Source organism: Myripristis murdjan, chromosome 14 (assembly GCF_902150065.1).
Source record: "Myripristis murdjan chromosome 14, fMyrMur1.1, whole genome shotgun sequence".
Taxonomy (NCBI): domain Eukaryota; kingdom Metazoa; phylum Chordata; class Actinopteri; order Holocentriformes; family Holocentridae; genus Myripristis; species Myripristis murdjan.
In genome coordinates, this window is record NC_043993.1 from 30,020,891 (window position 1) to 30,044,107 (window position 23,217).

Here is a 23,217-nt window from a genome sequence, read left to right on the forward strand (position 1 = left end):
GCTAGACTGTAAAAATGTTACTTATTGCACCTTGTAAGACTCCACGGTGGACTCCTGGCCCTTGACTCAACTTTGTTATCAGACTGTGAGCGTCTCAGTCAGCAGTGTCCAAACTGGTGCCATGGAGGCCAGAGAGGCTGCAGGTTTTCATTCCCACCAAAAACTCCACCAGGTGATTTCACTGATCAGTCCGTCCTCTCTGCTTGAAGGTGATCGGTAAAATCACCTGGTGCAGTTTTCGGTTGGAATGAAAACTTGCAGCCTCTCGGCCCTCTGTGGCACAGGTTTGGACATCCCTGATCTACATGCATCACCTTTATTTGACTTTATGGCTTTCTCTGTTTTTCCAGGAGAGTCTTCTGACCCAGCCGCCCTTCCAGTGACCTGAGGCCCCACCTAACTCAGGGATAGCATGGGACCCTTCCCCTTTCACCCCTCCCCGATCCTTTTACTCCTCCTCTCCCTCGTCCTCCTCCTCTCCCACCCCTGCACCTCTGCCTCCTTCAGGCCCCAGGTTGTGGAGCGGGCGTCAGGCACCCAGCAGCCCCAGTCTTCGGGTAACACCACGGGGTCAGGCAAGCGAACGTGCGCAGACCAGACGGTGTGTAAGCCTGGGATCCTGCTGCCGGTGTGGCTGCCACTCAACCCTCCAGTGGGGGAGCAGGCAGGGAGGGCAATCATATATTTCGTCTGCCTCATGTACATGTTCCTGGGTGTGTCCATCATCGCAGATCGCTTCATGGCCTCCATAGAGGTCATCACCTCTCAGGTACCATTGAGCTGCTTCTATTCAAGACCGGCCTTTACACCATTATCTCATGTTTTGGAAAAAAAAAAAAAAAGTTTCCAAAAAAACGCCACTGTTACACAGATGTTGCATTGAGTGTGTTCTAGCTTGGAAGAGGAGTAAAACTTAAAATTTCTGATTGGAGCTCCATTATTAATAATGAATAGGATAATTGCTTTTGGAAGCTTTTGGCAGTTTCCAACGTGGCTAACTTTGCTCCTTTAGTAATTTTTCGATTCTCTTTGTCCCTGCTTACACATGGGAAAATTATATTATTATTATTATTATTATTATTATTATTATTGTTGTTGTTGTTGTTATTATGTAATTTCAAACTACCACATACAAAATGTGTGGCGTGGCATGGTGACTCATTTAAGGTTACTTCCCATGCTCCAAATTTTCATTTCTCATAGTCTCTGGTATTATTCACTGGACCAAATAACCTACCAGTGATCACTGTTCAGCGTGCCAGTGTTCCCATCACTGAGTGAATTAATTATTTTTTACCAGTGGATCACTCTTCCAAACAGTTGGTAGAATCCTTCAAAAAAAACAAATGTCACGATGCAGCATACGTACTATATCTATTAAGCAAACATCACTTATTTATTTTGTCTTTCTTTTTTCTTCTTCCTAAATTATCTTTTCTTGCAGTTACACTTTAGAAATCCTTAGTTTAACATTGTTTTAAAATTAATGTAAGCTGTGCAATTCATAAATGTGTGTTTTACAACCAATTTAACAGTTTAAATAAAATCCTTATCATTTTTGCATACAAATATGAAGGTTGTGATATTTTGAAGAGATGAGTGATTGCAGTTATTTGAACAATTGTGAACCCAGGCGCAGGTCTATGAAAAGCACTGTGTGTCAGTACACTCACATTATTGTGCCTCCTATTTATCATGCAAAGTGTTTCACAAGCTTGTGTCATGCTAGGAGAAAGAAGTGACCATCACCAAACCTAATGGGGAAACTTCGGTAACAACGGTGCGGATCTGGAATGAGACGGTGTCCAACCTCACGCTCATGGCCCTGGGCTCCTCAGCACCTGAGATCCTGCTGTCCGTCATTGAGGTACGTGCATCCAATCCAGGGGAAAAAATAAAAACAAAAAGTAAAATCAAAAAACAAAGTTGCCTTTCACTGTAAAGAAGTTTGTCGCTCATCTTTGTGCAGTGTGAGAGTCATCACTGTGGGTCCTCGTTCCATCATAATATTTCTAAATAATCTCCCCCATGCCATCTACTTCACCTCCTCGCCTCTTCATATTCCTTCAAAGCTCCTCTGAAACATCAGCAGATAAACATATCCAAATTTCAGATCAGTCCTGCGAGTGTGGCGACAGGAAACGTTCACTAAAAGCAGCTTACCTTGTTGCTGCAAGTCTCCATTCAGCCTCACCATATTTTCAAAGTGGAGGCCAGAGACAAAATAATACAAGTAATCCAACAGGAGTCTTGTGAGAGTGACATGTGTGCCTCATTTCCATCCATATAACATTTTTTTTCCCCCCTGAATTTTTAGTTTTGTACATGCGATCTGCTGCGAACCCAGAAGCAGGACTGACTGTGTATCTACAGAGTTTGTGCTCTATAAAGCGTATGATTTATTGGGATGTAAATAGTGAATTAAATTGTGATACTGCCAATTATTTTACAATTATTGGAATGACATATTCTTTACATTCAGTAATATCTAATCAGCAGAATGGAGTAGTTAACCAAATCCTATGATGGGCTGTAGTGGTTTTTATGTGATGTCATTTGCATTTGGAGCGGGTCTCAGTGATACAGTAGTAAATTAAAAGGTGTGTATACTAGTATACTGGTCAGCATGATTAGTTTTGGAACTACGAAAGATTTATGCCGGCTAAGTCTATTTTTAGGTGAGGTGGGGTTTGTTTGCCGCTGTATCTGTGTTTCATACAATATTCCAGTCATGTTTTTACTGCCTCTGCCTTAATAAAGGGTAGGTGAGTATCATGTCCCTAAACATTTAATTTCCCAGTTTCGTTTTTCTTATACTGCCTGTTTATAGTTTCCATATTTTCAGTGTCTGTTTTCAATCAGATATATTTCAATACGCCAGTTTGTTTCTATATCTTGAATACTAGAGTAATCTGAAATTCAGTTCCAGGTAGTTCCAGCATTAGAAATTTGTTAACAACTCTTCAGATTTGGGTCTTGGAAACCTGCAGGCATCCTGGTGACAGAGCGGGCCCAAAGGTTGTGATGTTTGACGTTTGTCCTTCTGTTCTTTGTCCCCTCGATGTTTCAATGTCCCAGGTGTGTGGGCACAACTTCGACGCAGGAGAGCTTGGTCCGGGCACCATTGTGGGCAGCGCCGCCTTCAACATGTTTGTGATCATCGGTGTGTGTGTGTGGGTGATCCCTGACGGCGAGTGTCGCAAGATCAAGCACCTACGGGTGTTTTTTGTCACGGCTTTCTGGAGTATCTTTGCTTACATCTGGCTCTACCTCATACTGGCTGTCATCTCACCTGGAGTTGTAGAGGTGTGTGTGTGCTCATTAAGATGTTTTTCTTGTGTATTGGGATGTATATAGTTACTGCATTTTCAATAAATCAAATTTTTACATCACTGTGTGATCATTTTCCCTGGGTGTTTATTACCAGGTGTGGGAAGCCGTGGTCACCTTGCTCTACTTCCCAGTGTGTGTACTCTTGGCTTGGATCGCTGACCGTCGCTTGCTCTTCTACAAATATATCCGTTATCGTGCTGACAAAAGGCACGGCATTGTGGTTGAAATGGAGGGTGACATGGAACATAAAGGTAATGACGTGATCATGGATGGAAAGTTCTCAGACGGCAGCACGTGCCCCGCAAACTCCTCAAGTGTGACTGTCTCTGTACAGACGGGCAATGAAGTGGACCAGAACAAAGATGAGGTAAGAGGTTTTGATCATGGACAAATGGTCTTGTAGCTTTGAATAATGAGTGGTGTGGCATCATAAATCATAAGGATGTATTTTCATTTTCGTGTTTTCATCATGTGCTGCATCAATAAAGCTCCTATAAAAAACAGCTCCAGCTTGTGTTACTAAAATATGGAAAAAGAAGAATCATGAAAACTTCTCATTGCATTTTTTGAGACAGTAGGAAAGCTAAGAGGGACTAAACATAGAGGAGAGACTGGACGTCCATGTAGGTTCATGCAGCTTTAGAGTTTCCTGTCTTAACCACTGTAGTACACTATAGCAGGAGTTCCCAAGCTTGTTCATGTCAAGGATTCCCAAATATATATGCTCTGGACTGCATATACCGTTTGATCTATAAAGTGTGGTGCTAAAAACTGGGGGGAGAGTGAAACCCATATAGGCCCTTTCGCGCTATACTATAACTCTGGGCTTTCCTTAGTCCCAGTCCAGCACTAAAGTTGGTGCTAGTCCACTTTAGAATGTGAAAATGTGCTCACATCTTGCCAGCATCTACTGAATGACATTATACTATTTCTCATTTTGCTGGGACCCCCATCTCCAGGACCCCACTGCAGTGCAGCATCTCTAAATGCACAAGCTGTGTAAAGTTAAAACTAAGATTTTAAGGGGCATTTGTGAGCATGTAGGCCATGCTTTGCAGAATTCTTTAGAGAATCTGACAAAAGTCTTTCTCTACATAGTATATCACTCAGTAAGTGATTTCTGGTGTTTCTTGATCTTGATCAGGCGGTCCGCATTCTCAAAGACCTGAAGGAGAAACACCCCGACAAAGACCTGGATCAGCTGATTGAGATGGCCAACTACTCCACCCTGCTTCAGCAGAAGAAGAGCCGCGCCTTCTACCGCATCCAGGCAACTCGCAGGATGATCGGTGCCGGCAACGTGTTAAAGAAACACGCTGCTGAGCACACTCGCCGCTCAGCTGCCGCTGGAGGCCAGGAAGACGACAAGGCCACGTGCTCCCATATTTGCTTTGAAAATGCCCAGTACCAGTGCACAGAGAACTGTGGCACCTTGAGCCTCGGGGTGATCCTCGATGGTGGCACCGGCCAGGACACTTTCTATGTGGACTACAGTACAGAAAATGGCTCTGCCAATGCTGGGGCGGACTATGAGTTCAGTGAGGGAACCCTGGTGTTTAAGCCTGGGGAAACCCGCAAAGAGATCAAGGTGAGAGAGAGGGAAGAGGGAGGGTGAAAGAGAGAAAGCTTACATTTTGACAAGGGGCTATTTCAGAATAGGTTAAATCAAAAATTGTCAATGTTTAATATTTACATTAGATAGTTTTATAGCTGTGAACCACATAGTAAGGAGAACTGAAGGTGAGTTTTAATTAAGATAGGGTAAATTCAGTTAAGACCAATCAAAACATTCTACAGATCACTGTAAGGGTTTCTGTGTCGACTCACAAACTGTCTCCCTTAAACTCCTTTGAACTATGTTGATGTTTTCAAAGGGTATTTTAAAATCAGAAGAATTATAAAAATTGGGCAGCTTAACTTTGTTTTATTACCTTTAACTGGTAGTTAGCTCAAGGTGGAATGGGTACTTTAGGTCATGTTGTTTAGGTCGGCCCCAAAAGAAGTTCTGGAGCAGTCGGTCAATTATTACTATTTAATTGGGTGCAAGAAACGACGTTTCACTGCTATCACCGTGTCTTCATCCGAGTCGAATAACAAGGCAAGAACACCTCATATCCAACCCCAGATCCACATGGTAGCTCACTCACCATGTCACTGTGAGCAGGAGGTGTTTACTAGAACAGAAAAACTGAGTGAAAAATATGACCATATCCCCAATGAACTAATTAAACCAAACAGTGGCCAACAATAAATTAGTGAACTTGCAAGGAGGTTTAGAAATTATTATTTTTAATTTTTGCCACAAATTCTTTACATTAACTCAAGCCCTGACTTTGGGTCGATATGGACCAGTATCAAACCGGACATGAGCAAAGTGACTTTTGATTCTTCTCTTCTCTCCAGGTGGGCATCTTGGATGATGACGTTTTTGAGGAAGACGAGCACTTCTTTGTGCGTCTTCGTAACCTGAGGTTGGAGGAGGGAGCGAGTGAAGCCGGGACAGGAACACCACCCAAGGGCAGACTGGTGGAGCCGCTGGTCGCCACTGTGACCATCCTGGACGATGACCACGCTGGCATCTTCACGTTCAGCCAACGGGTGCTGCGGGTGAGCGAGAGCTCGGGAATACTGTCACTGACGGTGGTGAGGAACTCCGGCTCCAGGGGCACGGTGGCTGTGCCGTACCACACAGAAGATGGCAGTGCCAAGGCTGGGGTTGACTATGAAGAGACCAAGGGGGAACTGGAATTCACCAATGAGCAGACCAGGTGAGGCACGGTCAATACTCTGAGGTCAGGGAAACTACAGTTTGGAGCTTCATGGGTGGATTGTTTTCTTGGACTATGAATCAGTTCGTTGCCAGGGAAGAAACAGTGACACACAGACATATTCTTGGACATACCCTACCTCTCAACACACTATTTGACAAGGGCCCCAAGGAGGGCCCCAAATAGATGCATGTCAGACCGTTCAACTAAGGAACCCCATCTCAGAAGATCTTTATTGTTCAATAAGAATTAAACAGAAGTAGGAACATGTCTGCACTGTAAAAGGGAGTGAAATTTAGATTCAAAACTAGGCAAGGACATTTTAGAGAAAATAAAGCATTCATTATTTTGTCAGGGAGCCTCCTGACACCTTCATAAAGACCCCAGGTGCTCCCGCCCACCTATTCTTATTTGGTGCTACTGTGTGATGCAATCTGTTTTGGTACCGTTAAGCACAAACTGTATAAAAAGCTACCATTATGTAGTGCCTGTAATGCATCATTATCTGTACTTTTAAATCCATACTACACGGGATCGACGGTGTTGGAAAGGTGCTGCAAAGAAGCATCTATAGGTTTTCAGCCAGTCCAGGTGGAGGAGCTCCTTTTAGACAGAATTACCTGACGACTTGACACCCAATGATAATCCTTTCCCTGATCGGGTTTGGGAACCTCTCGTCACCCCATGTTACTTGACAGATCCTGTTCCCATTAAATTTTCAGGCTATATAAGTTGTGTTTGCACATGGGCTAATTGCACACTTAGACCCTGTTATGTAACACAGTCCCTACAGCAGGTTTAGTACAGTAATGCATATTTGAAGACATCTGAAGATAACAGATAATGGAGAAGCGTGTGCATGGGGATGGATGTTTTTTTAATTGCAATACCGGTGTGTACCCGTGCTTGTGACGATTCCAAGTTGTCACCTCTAACAGCAAATCATCAGCAAAGTATTCGACAAACTCCTGATGTTTACGTTTAAGTAGTGGTCTGTCTAAGTTGTGGCATAATAACGCATTTTATTTGTTGTATTCTTAGCCCCTATGTGCTATTCCTGTGTGTGTATTTGTGTGCACTATGTGTAGCTCTGAATTATTTAGACGTCCAATGTGATGAATTATTTAGGTCACTTCAGCCTGTGATGTGATTTAGATGGTAGAGCACAGGTAAATATTTAAGGGACAGAGGTGCTAGGGGACCATTTCTGGAGTGTGTATTGGCATTTATGGTATTTATGTTTCTATTCGTATTGATGCTTTATCCTTGATCATACTCTCTGCTAAAGAAATTAAAAGGCCTGTCTTTTGTGTGTGTGTGTGTGTGTGCGTGTGTGTATGTTCGTATACGTCCACAGTCAGACATTACAAGTGCGCATTATTAATGTGGCCGAGTACGAGAAGCAGGAAAACTTCTTCATTGTGCTGGAGGAGCCCAAATGGTTGAAGCGAGGAATCTCTGGTGAGTGTGTCACTGTTTTTTTTTATTTTAGTGTTTGTGTGTACATGACATCCATATTCATGACTAATAATAATAAAACGCAGTATCATATAGTAATCGAGGAACAGTGACATTCTCGTTCACACTGAATAAATTCGGTATGGTCCAAACTCATTGCACCCGTGTGCTGATCAGGATCAAGTGTCACAACAATAACAGCAGCGGTACAGGAGGCTGAGCGCTCGGCGCCTGCGTCAGAGGCAGTAACCGAAGATTACACGTTGCCATTCACGACTGTCTCTGTTTCACGGCGGCGCAGGTGCTGCAGCCAATTATGAATTTAGTATCGGCTGCCGGCCACTTCAGTGTGCCAACAGGGGAGGCGCACGAATTGGACATGTGCTCGTTCAAGGCGATACACAGGAGTCAATTACATCGTTTTTTATGTAAATCACTGGTTCAACAAGAGGGGCAGTGAAAGCCTGCTCAACTGTTACGAAGAGAGAGAGGGTTTTTTTTGCTTTGCTGTATACATGTTTTCACTGTGTCTGTTCTCAGTAAGCCAACCTACAGCACAGTGTCAGTTCATAGCTCATCATCACTGCATTTGTCAGTGTTGGGAAGGTGACCTTTGAAATGCAATACGTTACAGATTACTATTTAACCTGCTAAATGTAATAAGTAATGTAACTATTTTAATTACTTCATCGCAGTATTATTATTATTATTTATAATCTATAGATGGATAGAAAGATGTAGACATAGATTGATTGATTTGATTGGAAGATGAGAGGCGGGGCAAATTCAAACAAGAGAACCGTCCTCAAAAACAGTTCTTAAAATTTGAGCGCATCGTGCCAAATGAATGGAGCCCGTCAAGACATAGAGACAGTTCCTTATAAGACATCCTGCCTTGATGGCGTTGCACTCAGATTTGTCCCAGCAGCTTTGTTCACCCTGCCAGAAAAAAAAAAAAAAAAAAAAACATTTCTGCACGGCGAAGAGATGCAAAGCAGCAGAGTGAATGTTAAAGTCTACATATAAGCTTTTTACTGAGTGTAACCCCTTTGTAATGAACAACAATTTGATTACTAACTGTAACTTAACATTTACATTTTTTTTTTCTCATTGACTGTAACTCATTACAAGTACATGTTTGTAATTGAATTACATGTAACTAGTCTAACTCCCCAACACTGTTTGTTTTAATGGAGGAGGCCCTGAAAGTAGTGTTACCTGTATGTCACTGTAGTGAATCTCTCTGTGTCTTTGTCCCCAGCACTTCTGCTAAACCAGGGTAAGATAGTTTGCAGATGTGCAAATGCAAATGTGCATGTCTGTGAGTGTCATTTAAAACATCAACATATCATTGTCAAATGTACTGATTTAACTTAGTACAATTGCTGTAAACAAATAAGATCATGGTCAACAAGACGGGAAGCCTATATTTCACAGTGGGACACCAGTGGGACTGATAGTGTGTTTCTCAAAATCAAGACATCATTTCCCATAAACATGATGACTGGCAAATCCTCTGACTCATGTTCTAGTTTGTTTACGATAATATTCCTAATTGATGTGGTAATGATTTATTGATGTTGAAATGCTGCATGTAGTGCTGCGTAGCTTGGAGGCAGAGTGCCGTGTTTCTTTCCCCCTTTTCTCTCCTTTGTCTTCACACCTGTTGATGAGGATTAGTGTGTGTGTGTGGTTTTGTTCTTCTACAGTAGATTGCACACATGACACAGTGCATTTCACACTATAGTAACGGTGTGATGTCGCTGCCCCCTGACAGGAAACCCCACCCCTGAGGAGGAGGAGGCCAGGAGGATCTCTGAGATGGGCAAACCCATACTGGGGGAGCACAGCAGGCTGGAGGTCATCATAGAGGAGTCCTGTGATTTTAAGGTGTGTGGGTGTCTGTTGGATGCTATCACACCCGTAGAAAGCCAAATATTCCTCACACTTACACAAGGGCCAAGGGCCAAACCAATATATGTAATATATTTATATATTATTTATACATACCTCCAATCAGAGTATTGCAGTAGTAGCAGAATAAGAGCTTGCTACCATTGGCAACATAGCCTCTTAGTAGAATTAGAAATATGAAATAGGCAGACTGTGCGAGGCATTTGTTACATAAAAAAAAGAAACAAAAACAGTCCATTTTCCACCGGTTAATGACAGCAGATAGTCGGTTCTCACAATATCTGTCATGCACATCTTTAGTCTTAGTTGATGGGATTAACTACGGTCTCCATTAGCCAGAAATAAGAATCATTTGTCTTATTAATCCCTTCTGCCTCGCTCAAAGTCATATCGCTGTATAGCTCCACAGAGAATTCATTGTGAAAAATGGAAAAGGTAAATAACGCCAGTATCCTGTGTGGTTTTTCAGGATGAAGGATTTTGTTTTGATTCGGACCTGATGCAGTACCAGTATGACATGAAAATCATCTGGATGCAAAATAGCATTTAAAAAGGAGCTCAACCCCAAACCCAAATCTCTGTGAAGCCTGACCTTCTATTGCGAAAAGCAGGGTGCCTGTGCCTGTAAGGTGATGTACTTTATGGGTAGCGACATCACCTGCCACCAAAGACGCAAGGCGCCCTACTGTACTATTGACCGTTAGCAGCCAGGCCTCACAGAGATTTGAGGTTGAGTTGTGTTTCTCTTTAACTGGTAGCCTGCCGGTCTGTAAAACTGATCAAACATATGGTCAGTGGAAAAGCTCCATGTCTTGGCTCTGTGTTTAGTAAATTGTAGCATGTGTGAGTGTGTTTTGCTTCATTAACCACTTCCTACCATGACCCCCTCTCATGCATCAGACTGGACTGACTCCCAATGGAGTGCTAGACCAGGTACAGTTTCTGTCAGCATGCTCTGTGCTGGACCTCTGTCTCATGAAATCTCTTCTATTCCCAAACTGTATTTCTGACTGAACAAATGTTTCCATCCTGAACTTTTCATTTCACTACATGCATTTAATTTTGAGACGCATTGAGTGTGTGAAGACTACGCTGTATCCACCTGTGTTGACGTTAGTTAGGTCTATACTCCGGGGCTTCCAAACAGCATTACATTCACAGAAAATCCCACCATTACACAAATGCAAGCAAACATAGGCATTATGAGAATGATGATGTGGATTTGGCTTCTTCTTTCTGTAAAACGTTATCCAAGACTGCCTTACTGCTAAGTACACTGGCACATTTGCTTTTCTGATTTATTGATAGCACTTCAATGCACCAATCCCCTGTTGTACTGGAAATTTACCACAGAGGATTCATCTCAATCTGAAAATGGTCCCTGAAGAAAACATTGTATGAACTTCACTCAAACAGTCATGACTTACAACCCCAGGCACCAGTGTTTGTTGGAGCAGCAGAGGATTCACTGCAAAAACTCAAAATCTTATCAAGAATATTTGTCTTATTTCAAGTCAAAATGTCTTATTTCTAGTCAAAATATCTAATTACACTCAAAATAAGACATGATCACCTAAGAAATAACTTGTTTTTAGACTATTTTCATTTGTTTCAAGTGAATTTTCACTTGTTCCACTGGCAAACTTTGCAAATGAAACAAGCAAATTTTCAAGTGAATTTCCACTTGAAACAAGTGAAAATTGTCTAAAAACAAGTTACTTCTGAGGTGATCATGTCTTATTTTAAGTGTAATGCAATATTTTGACTAGAAATAAGACATTTTGACTTGAAATAAGACAAATATTCTTGGTAAGATTTTTTTTTTTTTTTTTTGCAGTGTTTTTATTTATTCTATCTCATGGAACGTTTGAATTCCAAGACGTTGCAAAAATCCTATAATAATTTTGTAATATAAAGCAAGTGTGCGGTGACGATGTGTGCAAGCCCCGGTGACTGAGAGAAATTATCAAGAGTGTCACAAAAGCATGAAACATTTCTCTTATTGCCTATATAGCAAGCTTGTTCGTGAGACTCCTTTTCAAGAGAAAGGTTTTCAAATGACGTGTTGACGCCTCGCTCTTTAAATTCACATGAGCTCCACTGTTTGTCTCTCAGTGTCCGTACTAACTCGTTGTACTCTTTCCGGCAGAGCACTGTGGACAAACTCCTGAAGGACACTAATCTGGCCGTGGTGATCGGCACTCATTCATGGAAAGAGCAATTCATCGAGGCGGTCACAGTCAGTGCAGGTCACTAATGGCTTTTATTTGCATATTTTTGTACATTGGTTATATTTACATTTACAAAGTTTCCTTGTGAAGAAAACTTTGGAAGTGGGAGTAAATCTATGTTCCCAGGGCCATATATTCCCTTGATGTATTTTTTTTTTCCATACACCATTTTCAAACAGCATTTCATATAATAATTACTGAATATGTATCAGTTTGTCAGTGTAACAGAAGCATGGAAATTGTTGTTCTGTTGGCGTTGAGGGAACATACAGTACATTTTGCCGCTGCATTCTTATATATGGAAAATTATGCCAGTGAGGCCAAAGTGGATGTTCAAAGTTACTGGTCAAAATTTAAACACTGTAGAAAAAAGTTTTACCTCCAAGTTTTAATGACCTGATATTTAGTGTCCATATCTATCTAGCCTTTCTCAGCAAATATGCTTACATGACCCTCACTGGATATTGAGTTTATATAAAAACAGCATTCCACCTCAAGCTTTTTCATTAGCCTACCAACTGACCCAAGGAGTGACTGCATCATTTGTACAATCATCCCACACAGAAAGCAAAAAAAAAAAAAAAAAAAAAAAAAAGACCAGAAAGCAATGCAAATGTCCCTACAAAATGTGTTTTAAATGTTTCATAACTGTTTTGTTGCATTTTTTTTTTAACATATATCTTCCCCTTGTCTTCTTGGAACAGGTGATGGAGAAGAAGAGGAGGGGCAAGAGCAGCGAATGCCAAACTGCTTTGACTACTTCATGCACATACTCTGTGTTTTCTGGAAGATTTTGTTTGCCTTCGTGCCGCCCACTGAGTACTGTAACGGCTGGGCGTGCTTTGTGGTGTCAATCGGCGTCATCGGCTTACTGACGGCCGTAATCGGAGACCTGGCGTCCCACTTTGGCTGCACCGTCGGCCTCAGGGACACAGTCACTGCCGTGGTGTTTGTAGCTCTGGGGACCTCCATTCCTGGTGAGCATGTGTGTGTGTGTGTGTGTGTGTGTGTGTGTGTTTAGTCTAGTATTGAGTCTCAAAATCATCATAAAGCCACACAAAGTGATTCCAGATTAATGTTCGAGGGAATGTGTGCTCCCTAATATATTTCTATTAATTGAAATGACATTGTTATCCAGCCCCACTGACAGAATTTTTGTCTCTCATGATTGAAGACCGGGGAAGGAACTAAGGTTTGGGCTTTTTTTGGACGTTTTTCCATCCATCCATCAGACGCTATTTTTGAGCCTCTGCTGGTCTATTTTGGATGAAACTTGGGGGAATGATGGATTCTGAATGTTAAGGGCGCTTTTCCATCACGTGGTATCAGCCATTCTCACCTCAGCTGTACTCGCTTTTTCTGGTTTTCCATCAGGCAAAAGTTTGGGATAGTACTATATGGCACTGCCTCCACTGAGGGTCCAGGCAAGTCAAGCAGATACTAAAATGTTATATGAAATGCTGCAGACAGACCATTGATTGGTCAGAGAGAAACTGAACAGTGAAGTCTCGCCAGTAGCAAAGCCCCGCTGGTCGCTGCTTACAAGCAGGCAAAACAAAAAACGAGACCTGTGAAACTTCTCATGGTTGATAATCTATCCATGTTAAAAAAAAAAAAGAAAAGAAAAGAAAAGAAAAATCAGCTAATATTGTCCATGTGAAGCAGCCATTTTGAGTTTTTTGGGGTGCTGATACAAAAAAGCGACCAACAGGGCTTCACCATGAGGGGCCGCTGTCTGCAATGGAAACAAAATCCTGAAAATTAACTGGCAAAAACAAGTAGAGCCGATACGAAGTGATGGAAAAGTGTCTCAGCACAGCAGCACCACCAAGCCAGCAGGGCCTGAGCTGGCCTGAGTTCTAGCCTCTCACCTTTCCAACCATTTCTCCAGCCTTGCCGACTGACGCCATAACACCACTTCTAACGCCACTTTGCAACCAACATTCATCCCAGTCATCGCAAATAATAGGCCACTACACAACCACTGTTCTTTTTCTGTTAAACCTCCCCGCTTTTCCCGTCAAAACTTGATTTATGTTAATATTCAGAACAATAATTCACAGATAACCAGTCCACCTGCAACCCTCACTATGGCACTTTTAAATGTTCGCTCTCTAGCAAACAAGTCTTTTATTATTAATGATCTGATTTTAGATAACAAGATTGATTGTCTCTTTTTAACTGAAACCTGGCTGGGCGCTGATGCACCAGCTGTTCTCACTGAGGCCTCCCCACCAAATTTTAATTTTTTATTTTCCAACAGGAGTGGTAAAAGAGGTGGTGGGACTGCAACAATTTTCTCTAACTCTATTTTAACGAAGGAAATTCCACAAAATAATTACACTACATTTGAATATCATGCATTTGTTTTTAGCAGTCCCCCTATTTTATGTATGACAATTTATAGACCACCTAAGCATGCCTCCTCTTTTATCAGTGAATTCTCTGAACTTTTATCAATTATACACTCCTCATATAACAGAGTGATAATAACTGGTGATTTTAACTTACACATAGATAACATTTCAGATCCCATTACTATTGAATTTTTAAATATATTAAACTGTATGGATTTTACGCAACATGTCACACAGCCCACTCACAACAGAGGACACACCCTGGATTTGGTCATAACCTATGGCCTGTCCACTGGTGTGTCCTCTGTTGTCGACCTGGCTGTGTCAGATCACTATTGTGTGTTTTTTAAAGTTGCCAGTTTTATTCAACAGGAGGCCCCGGTGAGAACAGTGAGGAAACACCATCTTACTCCTGGAGTGGCTGCAAATTTTATTGAGATTTTATATAATACCCCCGCTGAAATTTTACCTGCACCCTGTGATTTTATTGTCGATAATTTTAACACTAAACTGAGGTTAGCCCTCGACTCAGTGGCTCCACTTTTAACTAAAACGATAAAAACTAAATCTACATCCCCCTGGATAAATTCTGAAATTAAGAGTCTGAAAAGAAAGTGCAGGAGTGCTGAAAGGAAGTGGAGGAAAACAAAACTGACAGTACACCATGAAATACTCCGTGAAAAACTCAAAATTTATAATAACGCAGTTAAACAGGCAAGAACTTCCCACTTTTCAAAACTTATCTCAGTTAAAAAGAATGACCATAAATTCCTCTTCTCCACAATTGATCTTTTAATAAACACCGATTTTAAAAAGTCCTCCATGGTACCAACTGATGCTCTATGTGAGGACTTTGCAGACCACTTCAGAAGTAAGATTGATGTCATTAGATCTACTTTTTTATCACAAAACAGTGTTGCTTTTAATAGTCCTGAGCCATTGCTTTTACCAGAGGAAACACTGGAACATTTTGTCCTGGTTGATGCACAGATGCTTGGTCGAGTTTTCTCCCGAGTTAACCCAACAACCTGCCTTTTAGATCCAATTCCCACATCACTCTTAAAGACGTTTTATGGATTCTTTGAGTTTGAACTTTTAAATATTGTAAATTGCTCCCTCCAGACAGGTGTCTTCCCCGCTGCCTTTAAAACGGCAGTGGTGAAGCCCCTTCTGAAGAAGAGCAATTTGGACCCTAACATTCTTAATAACTACCGACCTGTATCCAACTTACCCTTTTTAAGTAAAATTTTAGAAAAACTGGTTTTTATCCAATTAAATGATTTTTTAAACAGAAATAATATTTTAGATCAATATCAATCTGGTTTTAGGATGAACCACAGTACCGAGACAGCCCTCCTGAAGATTGTTAATGATCTCAGGTGTAACATGGACTCACAGAAGCTCTCAGTCCTGGTGCTACTGGATCTAAGCGCTGCTTTTGATACAGTAGATCACCACATTTTATTAAACAGACTCAGAAACCTGGTGGGCCTCTCTGGTACTGTTTTTAACTGGTTTTATTCCTATCTCACAGATCGCCGGTTTTTCGTAAGTTTGGATACATGTTCCTCTAGAACCCATGAAATGAAGTGTGGGGTGCCCCAAGGTTCAATTTTAGGTCCAATACTTTTTAATCTCTATATGCTTCCCCTTGGGGACATCATCAGGAGACACGGCATCAATTTTCACAGCTACGCTGACGATACACAGCTCTACATTGCTGTGTCCCCTGATGACACAGGGCCTATTGATACCCTTTTAAATTGTATTTTAGATATAAAGTCATGGATGGCAGAGAACTTCCTACAGCTCAACCAGGACAAAACAGAGGTTTTAGTTATTGGCCCTGAAGGCAAGAGAGAGAAACTTTTACCAAAATTAAAGGATTTTAAACCCTCACAATGTGTCAAAAATCTGGGCGTCCTTTTCGACTCTGAGCTTGATTTTATTCCACATATTAGAAGTATAACAAAGATAGGATTTTATCATCTTAAGAACATAGCCAGAGTGCGCCCGTTTCTCTCTCTGGCCAGCACAGAGGTGCTAATGCATGCTTTTATCTCTAGTCGTTTAGATTATTGTAATGCCCTGCTTTCTGGTCTCCCCAAAAAGAGTATTTCACACCTTCAGTTACTCCAGAACTCAGCTGCACGTGTTCTGACGAGGACCAGAAAGCGGGCTCATATTACACCAGTTTTAAAGTCACTGCATTGGCTCCCTGTGCGTTTCAGGATTGATTTTAAGGTTCTTTTATTAGTTTTTAAGTGTCTTAACGGCCTTGGGCCTTCTTATCTGTCTGACCTGCTTTTACCCTACCAGCCCTCGCGCACCCTGAGGTCCTCCGGTACCGGTCTTTTAACTGTTCCCAACGTTAGAACAAAAACCCATGGTGAATCTTCATTTTATTATTATGGCCCACGTCTATGGAACAGCCTGCCGGAGAACCTCAGGGCTGCTCAGACTGTTGATGTTTTTAAACGCAGGCTCAAGACCCACCTTTTTAATCTGGCTTTTATCTGATTCTATTTCCACTCTTTTCTGCTGCTTCTATTGTTTTTACTGCTTTTAGTTGCTGATTAATAATTTATTTATTTATTTATTTATTTTTACTTTTTAATACATATTTATGTTGCCTGCATTGTTTTATTGTTTTAATTTTATTGTTTTTAATTTATTATCATTTATTACACTTCATTTTTTATATGTTTATATATATATATATTATTTATTTACTTATTTCTTCTCTATTCCGTTTAGTATTGATTGTATTTTGCTCTGTTATCTTTTAGTTTTTAGCTCCAGTGTTTTCCTCATGGGGGCCCTCCACACCGGGAGCTGTATCTGGCCTGCCTGCGGGGGGTGCCGTCCTGGGGGTTGTCCTGGCCTGGATGGTTGGGGGCCCCGCTCCAGGGCCTTATGGCCGTGGTGTGGGCTCCTATCTGTCTGGGTCGGGGTGGTCTCTGTGGTGGTGCCCCCTGTAGTCGTGGGCTGGGACGCCTCCCGGTGTGGATGGCTCCCAAAGAATGAATGGTGTTTCCTCATCTGGTCCCTCAGTGCTCAGCCATATTTTATTCTATCTTTGGGTTGGGTTGGGGTGGGCTGGGGCGTGGTGAGGTGTATGCCTGGAGTGTATGCATGTGTGAAATATGTTGTACTTGTGTGTGTGTGCGTGTGTGGGGGAGTATGAGGGGGTGGGGGATTAGGGTTGTATGTATTTTAATGTAAAGCACTTTGTGTTGCATTTGTTTTATGTATGAAAGGTGCTATATAAATAAAATTTGATTTGATTTGATTTGATTTGAACACACTCAATATCTCAGACACTGCTTGATTAAAATTGATTAACATCTGGATGCCAAGGAAACAAGCAAATTTTCATTCGTTTCAAGTGAATTTTCACTTGAAACGAGTGAAAATTGTCTAAAAACAAGTAACTTCTGAGGTGATCGTGTCTTATTTTAAGTGTAATGAGATATTTTGACTGGAAATAAGACATTTTTGACTTGAAATAACACAAATAATCTTGGTAAGATTTTGCATTTTTGCAGTGTAAGTTGATTTTTTTTACAGTGTGACCAGGTCCTCTAACCTCTTTGCCTGGGTTTTCTTTATGCAGACACCTTTGCCAGTAAAGTAGCGGCCACACAGGACCAATACGCCGACGCCTCTGTGGGCAACGTGACGGGAAGCAACGCAGTCAACGTCTTCCTGGGCATCGGGGTGGCCTGGTCCGTGGCGGCCATATACTGGGAGGTCAAAGGTCAGGTCTTCCGTGTAGATCCTGGCTCACTGGCGTTCTCCGTCACGCTCTTCACCATCTTCGCCTTCATCAACATGGCGGTGCTGATGCTGCGTCGGAGGCCGGCCGTAGGCGGCGAACTGGGAGGCCCGAGGATTATCAAACTGCTCACGTCCCTCTTCTTCATCGGCCTCTGGTTCCTCTACATCCTCTTCTCCAGCTTGGAGGCCTACTGCCATATACAGGGCTTCTGAGAGAGCACGGCTGTCCGGAGCAGTGACTGAACACACACACACACACACGCAAACACACATACACACACAGACATCCCCAGGATATACTCACCTGGACAGTGCTCCGTATTCACTTGACAACTGCTGCCATGGTTCATGAAAAAAAACCTGACTCCTGTAAACACACGGACACAGCAATGCAAAGATGTACATCATTTATTTAAGGACAGTTCCCATCAGTTGCGTTCATCGTAAAACTACTGATCATTTTCACTTGTCGGAAATGAAGGAGGGCGAAAGGTCGACATGTAATATGTAGGTCACTGGTCCTTCCCATAACCTGAATTCCACGTTTGGCCTTGTTTCTCTGCCTGCCCACAGAGGCGTTTGAACTGGGATTAGAGGACTGTTTTCGACAGATGAGACTGCCTGTTCTACCTTTTGGATAACACTTTGACACAAGTGTTGTACATAAACGAGCAGTTTAATTACAATCTACAGTTTGGGAGATAAGCTGCTGTTGTATAATATCTCTCGCTGTAAAATTGTATATCTCTGTTTGATATAATGTACCGCTCTTACTGCATTTGAACTCACTCCTGATAGTGGTAAAGATCATAAAATGCTCCTGAGATCGAAGAGTAAAATCAACAAAATAATAATTACACACACAATGAATTTCTAATCAGCAGTGGCATGATGGGAAAAAAAAAGTATTTCATATCTGCCATTTGGAGTGAGTGTGTGAAAAGCGATGATTCATTCACCCCATAGGTCTTATCCACTTATTTATTAATTGTGCAATTAAATGTCTTTGTAATTTAATGTATATGAGCTGACATGGACAAAAAAATGATACTGTGATTTATTTTAAGTTGTCATAATTACACTGAAATTTCAACTGAGTCAAGTCTCCATTTGATCCATCATCCTGACTGATAGGCAAAATGTGGCATTAGCCTGGGGTTAGTGCTCCCTTGAGAACAAGGTTTTTTTTTTGGTAACAATTTATAATAACCATCATTAATTAATGGTAAATTGATAGTTAATTAAACTCAAATTAATAGTTATTTTCAACTGTCCTCTTTGTGGTTACTATGCTCCTGAGACGGGAGCATAGTAACCTTTATCTTTTTGACAAAAAGAAAAAGATAAAGACTTTTTTTTTTTTTTTTTTTTTTTTTTTTTTTGTAGGAGGAAACAAGTGAGCAGTTGTTCCGGTAAGGTGTTCCCTGCCTTAAAGCCATTTTGTGCTCTGAAATAAGTGTTATATCTGTTAATAAAAGTTAGATTTTATCTGTAAACGTTGGATGGAATGAAAATATTTACTTTAGTACTGCAGCTGGACAATGAGTAAATGCTTCTAGCAGTAACGTTGATTTGATCCGTGGTTTGCAGCTGCAGGCGGCATTCTGCTGAGTACCTTGGGCTGTTCAAGGATTCAAGGATTCAAGGAAAGTTTATTGTCATAGCAACAACACATGCATGCACATGAGGGGGTACGAAATTAAGAACCGAGGCCCGGTCAAGCCAAGAATAAATAAAAAACACAATATTGAATATATAAAAATGTGCGATAAAAATACTTATATAAATGTATTTACATTTACATTAAATAAATACAGTGCACAGATCAGTCCGGTTGGCTAATTTAGCCAATATTGCACCTGTCCATATGTGGGGGCAGGGGTGTGTGTGTGTGTGTTTAAAGGGGACCAACAGCTTGTGGATAAAAGCTGCTGTTGAGTCTGGTGGTGCTGCTCCTGATGCTCCTCCACCTCCGGCCTGAGAGGAAGGGGGCAAACAGTGAGTGTGTGGGATGGGTGAGGTCCTTCATGATGCTGGAGGCCCTTTTTCTGCATCCGGCTGTATAAATGTTCGTGGTGGTGGGTAGACTGCCTCCCACAATGTTTTGTGCCGCTTTCTCTGCAGCAGAGCAGCCACCGTGCCACACTGGGATGCAGGAGCAGAGACACTCTCCACTGCACATCTGTGGAATGAGATCAGGACTGAGCTCCCAAGTCTAGTACGCCTCAGCCTCGCCAAAATTGGGGTCAACCTAGGACAAATTGCAAGAGAAGCAAACTCAACTGATTTTGTATCCTGAGTTTGTCCTGAGTGAGGGGAAAAAAAGTCCCAAGAAATCCCATTGGTGGAAAGTTTTGAAAATCACCTTTTTATGACCACATATTACCAAAAAAACACTGTTTTTAACACACAGGGGAAAGGGGTTCAAAATTTGACTTTCAGATATCATTATAAAAATTCACAAGTTGATTACACACACAGACAAGAAAAAAGTCAATTACTTGAATTATTCTGTTTACACATGATTTGATATGCGCTAATAAGGAATATAAGGAATAAATGCCAGAACAGAATTAAAAGGTTACTATATTACAGTGAATTAAAAGGTTACTATACAAATAGTAACCTTGTTTAAATATCTGTTCTGGCATTTATTCCCTATATTCCTTATTAGCGCATATCAAATCAGATCATGTGTGATATGCATGTGAAAACAGAATAATTCAAAGAACTTGTAATTGACTTTTTTTCTTGCCTTTGTGTGTGTAATCAACTTGTGAATTTTTATAGTGATATCTGAAAGTAAAATTTTGAGGTGCTGAGGGAGATGGTGCAGGATGAGGTGTTGTGGATTTTAATTGATTGTGGTCTGTCTGTTGCAGTTGGAGGAGCTCAGTCCAAGTGTGTGGAGTTTTGTCACCAGAGTCCGTGGCATTATTGTGTTGAATGCAGATGTGAAGTCCACGAAGAGCAGTCGGACATAGTCGCAGGGAGTGAAATCTGTCTTTTAAATAAATTCAGAGCACCTTAACAACAGCTTTAAATCAGCTGCACCGCATATTCAGGAATACAGATTCGTGATTTCTTCAAGATTATATGGATGCCTCTTACACAGTTATTTTTGATATCTTTGTGAACACATATGCTACACGTGCACAGTGGCTTCATCACATTTGATACAGAAAAAGGTGGAGCAGGAATGAGGGCAACCAAAAAAAGGGTCATTTATAACTTCAGCCTAATTCCACATTGTTGTATGGTTTCTGTCTATCATGCATTTTGCTTTTCCTGGAATACCAAAAGAATGGATACTCTGAAAGTCAACCATTACAATACTACTTTAGTGAGAGTCCTCAAGTATCAGGTATTAAGTGTACTTAAGTATTCAAAGGTACAAGTAAATTGTGCTGAATAAGAGTTTTTTGAAGGTTCATGCAAACTGCAATGAGCCCTCACTGAAGGTGGTGGTGGAGATACTGATGGTTAGGAGGAAGGAGAGGATATCTGAGCTGAAGGCCAGGCGGGTTGGCCTGGGCTGGTGAGGAGACACACACAACGTTAATTTCACCAGCATGAGGCAGAGAAAACTCACGTAACTCATACTTGAGCAACACGCCAAGCAATCTGCGGATGAGTGGAAGGAGTGCCGGGTTTTTATCCTGAAGAGGTGATGAGATGGCTGCCAACAGGTGAGGAGGTGAACCGGGAGACAGGGGAGAGGGAGTGAGCCACACACACAACACACACAAACACAAACACAGACTGTGAGACAGGCAGGGGAGGAGGATGAGACAAAAACGAGGTGGAGAATACAGAGAAACACACAGAAAATCTGGGGTCCTGGCCATAGCCTCGTCCCAGAGCCATATCTGTTAATGTTACCTCCATTTTCTCAAGCAGGAACAGACACAAGAAATCCTTCAAAATTCACCATCATTCTGTTGTAAAGCTTAAGACCTTGATTACTGTTGCTTGCACGTCTCAGCCTCCCATGTCTGTTTCTCAATGACCTAATGACTTTCTAACGTCCCACAATTTAGGTGTCTCATGTCTTACTGGGACTTCACTCTGATCGGGGGACTGCTGCCCCCTGGTGGAGCTATGCCGGCCTGACTATAACTTTCTGAGTGCCCCAAGGGCCATAGGCCGTGGAGCTCGCAGTGTTTTATGAGAACCACCTCAACCACGTCCCATTTTATGCAGGACCTTTTCATAGTTTTGAAGTAATGGCTTAAAACTGAGTGTGACTTCCCGGTGTGTTGCGTGGTTATTTCCTGACGCCACACATCTTCTCGTTTTATCAATGATTTCTCAAACCTGCTTTCATCTGTTGTACTCAAATTTGACAAGATCACTAATGTAGGAGATTTTAATATTCATATTCATTGATGAGCCGTCTACAGGATTTATAAAGACTGTAAAATCACTTAACCTGGTGCAACATGTTTCTGGCCCCACACAAAACTGTGGGCCCTTGATCTTGTTTCTTCCACTTGGCTTGACTCTGAACTCCTTGCGTATGTCTGACTTAGTTTCTGATCACAAATGAATAATTTTTGACACAATTGTACGGTCAGCGTTGACTTCTCAGAAACAAACTGTACAGTCTGGCATCTTTAATGAGCACTCTGCAGCTAGGTTTTCAGCTCTCTTGTCTGATATGTTCAAGACAATTCCTAAGTTGTCCAATATTAATGACTCTGTTAAAGGGTTTAATGAACTGTGAGGCTTAGCTCTTGATACCGTCGCTCAAAATAAGACCAGACTGTCCCCAGTTGTCAATCCTTCCTTGGATCCTTGGATAGATGATTCCATTCAGCACCATAGGAGAGATAGAAAAGCTTAATATAGATGGAAAAAAAAAAATCAAACCTCCACACCACCTTCACATGAAGGAGCTATTAACCATATGCTCAATCAACTCATTAAAAATGCGGGGGCAGCAAATTTCTCTGGTTTGATCAACAACAATTGGCACGATCCGAGGATTTTGTTTAATCAACTTTTGAGTTCTCTTCATTCTGGATATCCTGCCACCTCTTCTGATGATTGGGCTGAAGTTTCTACATTTCTTTGTTGAGATGATCAGTGGTCTCAGATCAGATTTCAGCCTTGCAGTTTCTCACTCTGATCAAGTTACATGCCTTGTTCTGCTGTCTGATTTCAACCCTACTGCCATCCAAGATCTCTTGGATAGTTTCTCACGTGTGTCCATCTGCCTGCCCTGCTGATGTAATTCCAACCAAATTTCTAAGAGGTCCTGCCAGTCATAGCACCCTGCCTTTTCTCTATTGTCAATCAATCTCTCTACTGTGGTTGCATACCTGACTATTTACAGACAGCCAGTATCTTCACTTTCCTAAAAAAAAAAAAAAA

General features: G+C 41.6%; 1 protein-coding gene across 7 annotated transcripts; it reads left to right on the plus strand.

Moving 5' to 3' along the window:
* Nucleotides 1-412: 412 nt before the first annotated feature.
* On the plus strand, nt 413-18,054 carry slc8a2a (solute carrier family 8 member 2a). 7 transcript variants are annotated; one of them, XM_030069680.1, is made up of 13 exons: nt 669-769; nt 1,730-1,867; nt 3,079-3,306; nt 3,428-3,700; nt 4,478-4,921; nt 5,737-6,101; nt 7,459-7,562; nt 7,806-7,821; nt 8,428-8,432; nt 9,337-9,449; nt 11,623-11,722; nt 12,409-12,681; nt 17,678-18,054. In XM_030069680.1, exons 1-13 carry the CDS (start codon nt 698-700, stop codon nt 18,052-18,054), a joined length of 2,508 nt encoding a protein of 835 aa, XP_029925540.1. In that variant the 5' UTR covers nt 669-697. The 7 variants fall into 7 exon arrangements, with proteins under 7 accessions (XP_029925534.1, XP_029925540.1, XP_029925538.1 ...); XM_030069674.1 differs by lacking the exons at nt 7,806-7,821; nt 8,428-8,432 and adding an exon at nt 8,821-8,838 and having other exon boundaries at nt 413-769; XM_030069678.1 differs by lacking the exons at nt 7,806-7,821; nt 8,428-8,432 and adding an exon at nt 3,937-3,950 and having other exon boundaries at nt 3,428-3,707.
* Nucleotides 18,055-23,217: the final 5,163 nt, after the last annotated feature.

What these genes read in the sequence shown, in the direction of transcription:
- slc8a2a (XM_030069674.1), top strand. Translation starts at nt 413, where the DNA reads ATGGGACCCTTCCCCTTTCACCCCTCCCCGATCCTTTTACTCCTCCTC. An exon ending in TCCTGCTGTCCGTCATTGAG is followed by an intron (nt 1,868 to 3,078) that starts GTACGTGCATCC and finishes TCAATGTCCCAG; the next exon opens with GTGTGTGGGCACAACTTCGA. An exon ending in TCTGGGGACCTCCATTCCTG is followed by an intron (nt 12,682 to 17,677) that starts GTGAGCATGTGT and finishes TTCTTTATGCAG; the next exon opens with ACACCTTTGCCAGTAAAGTA.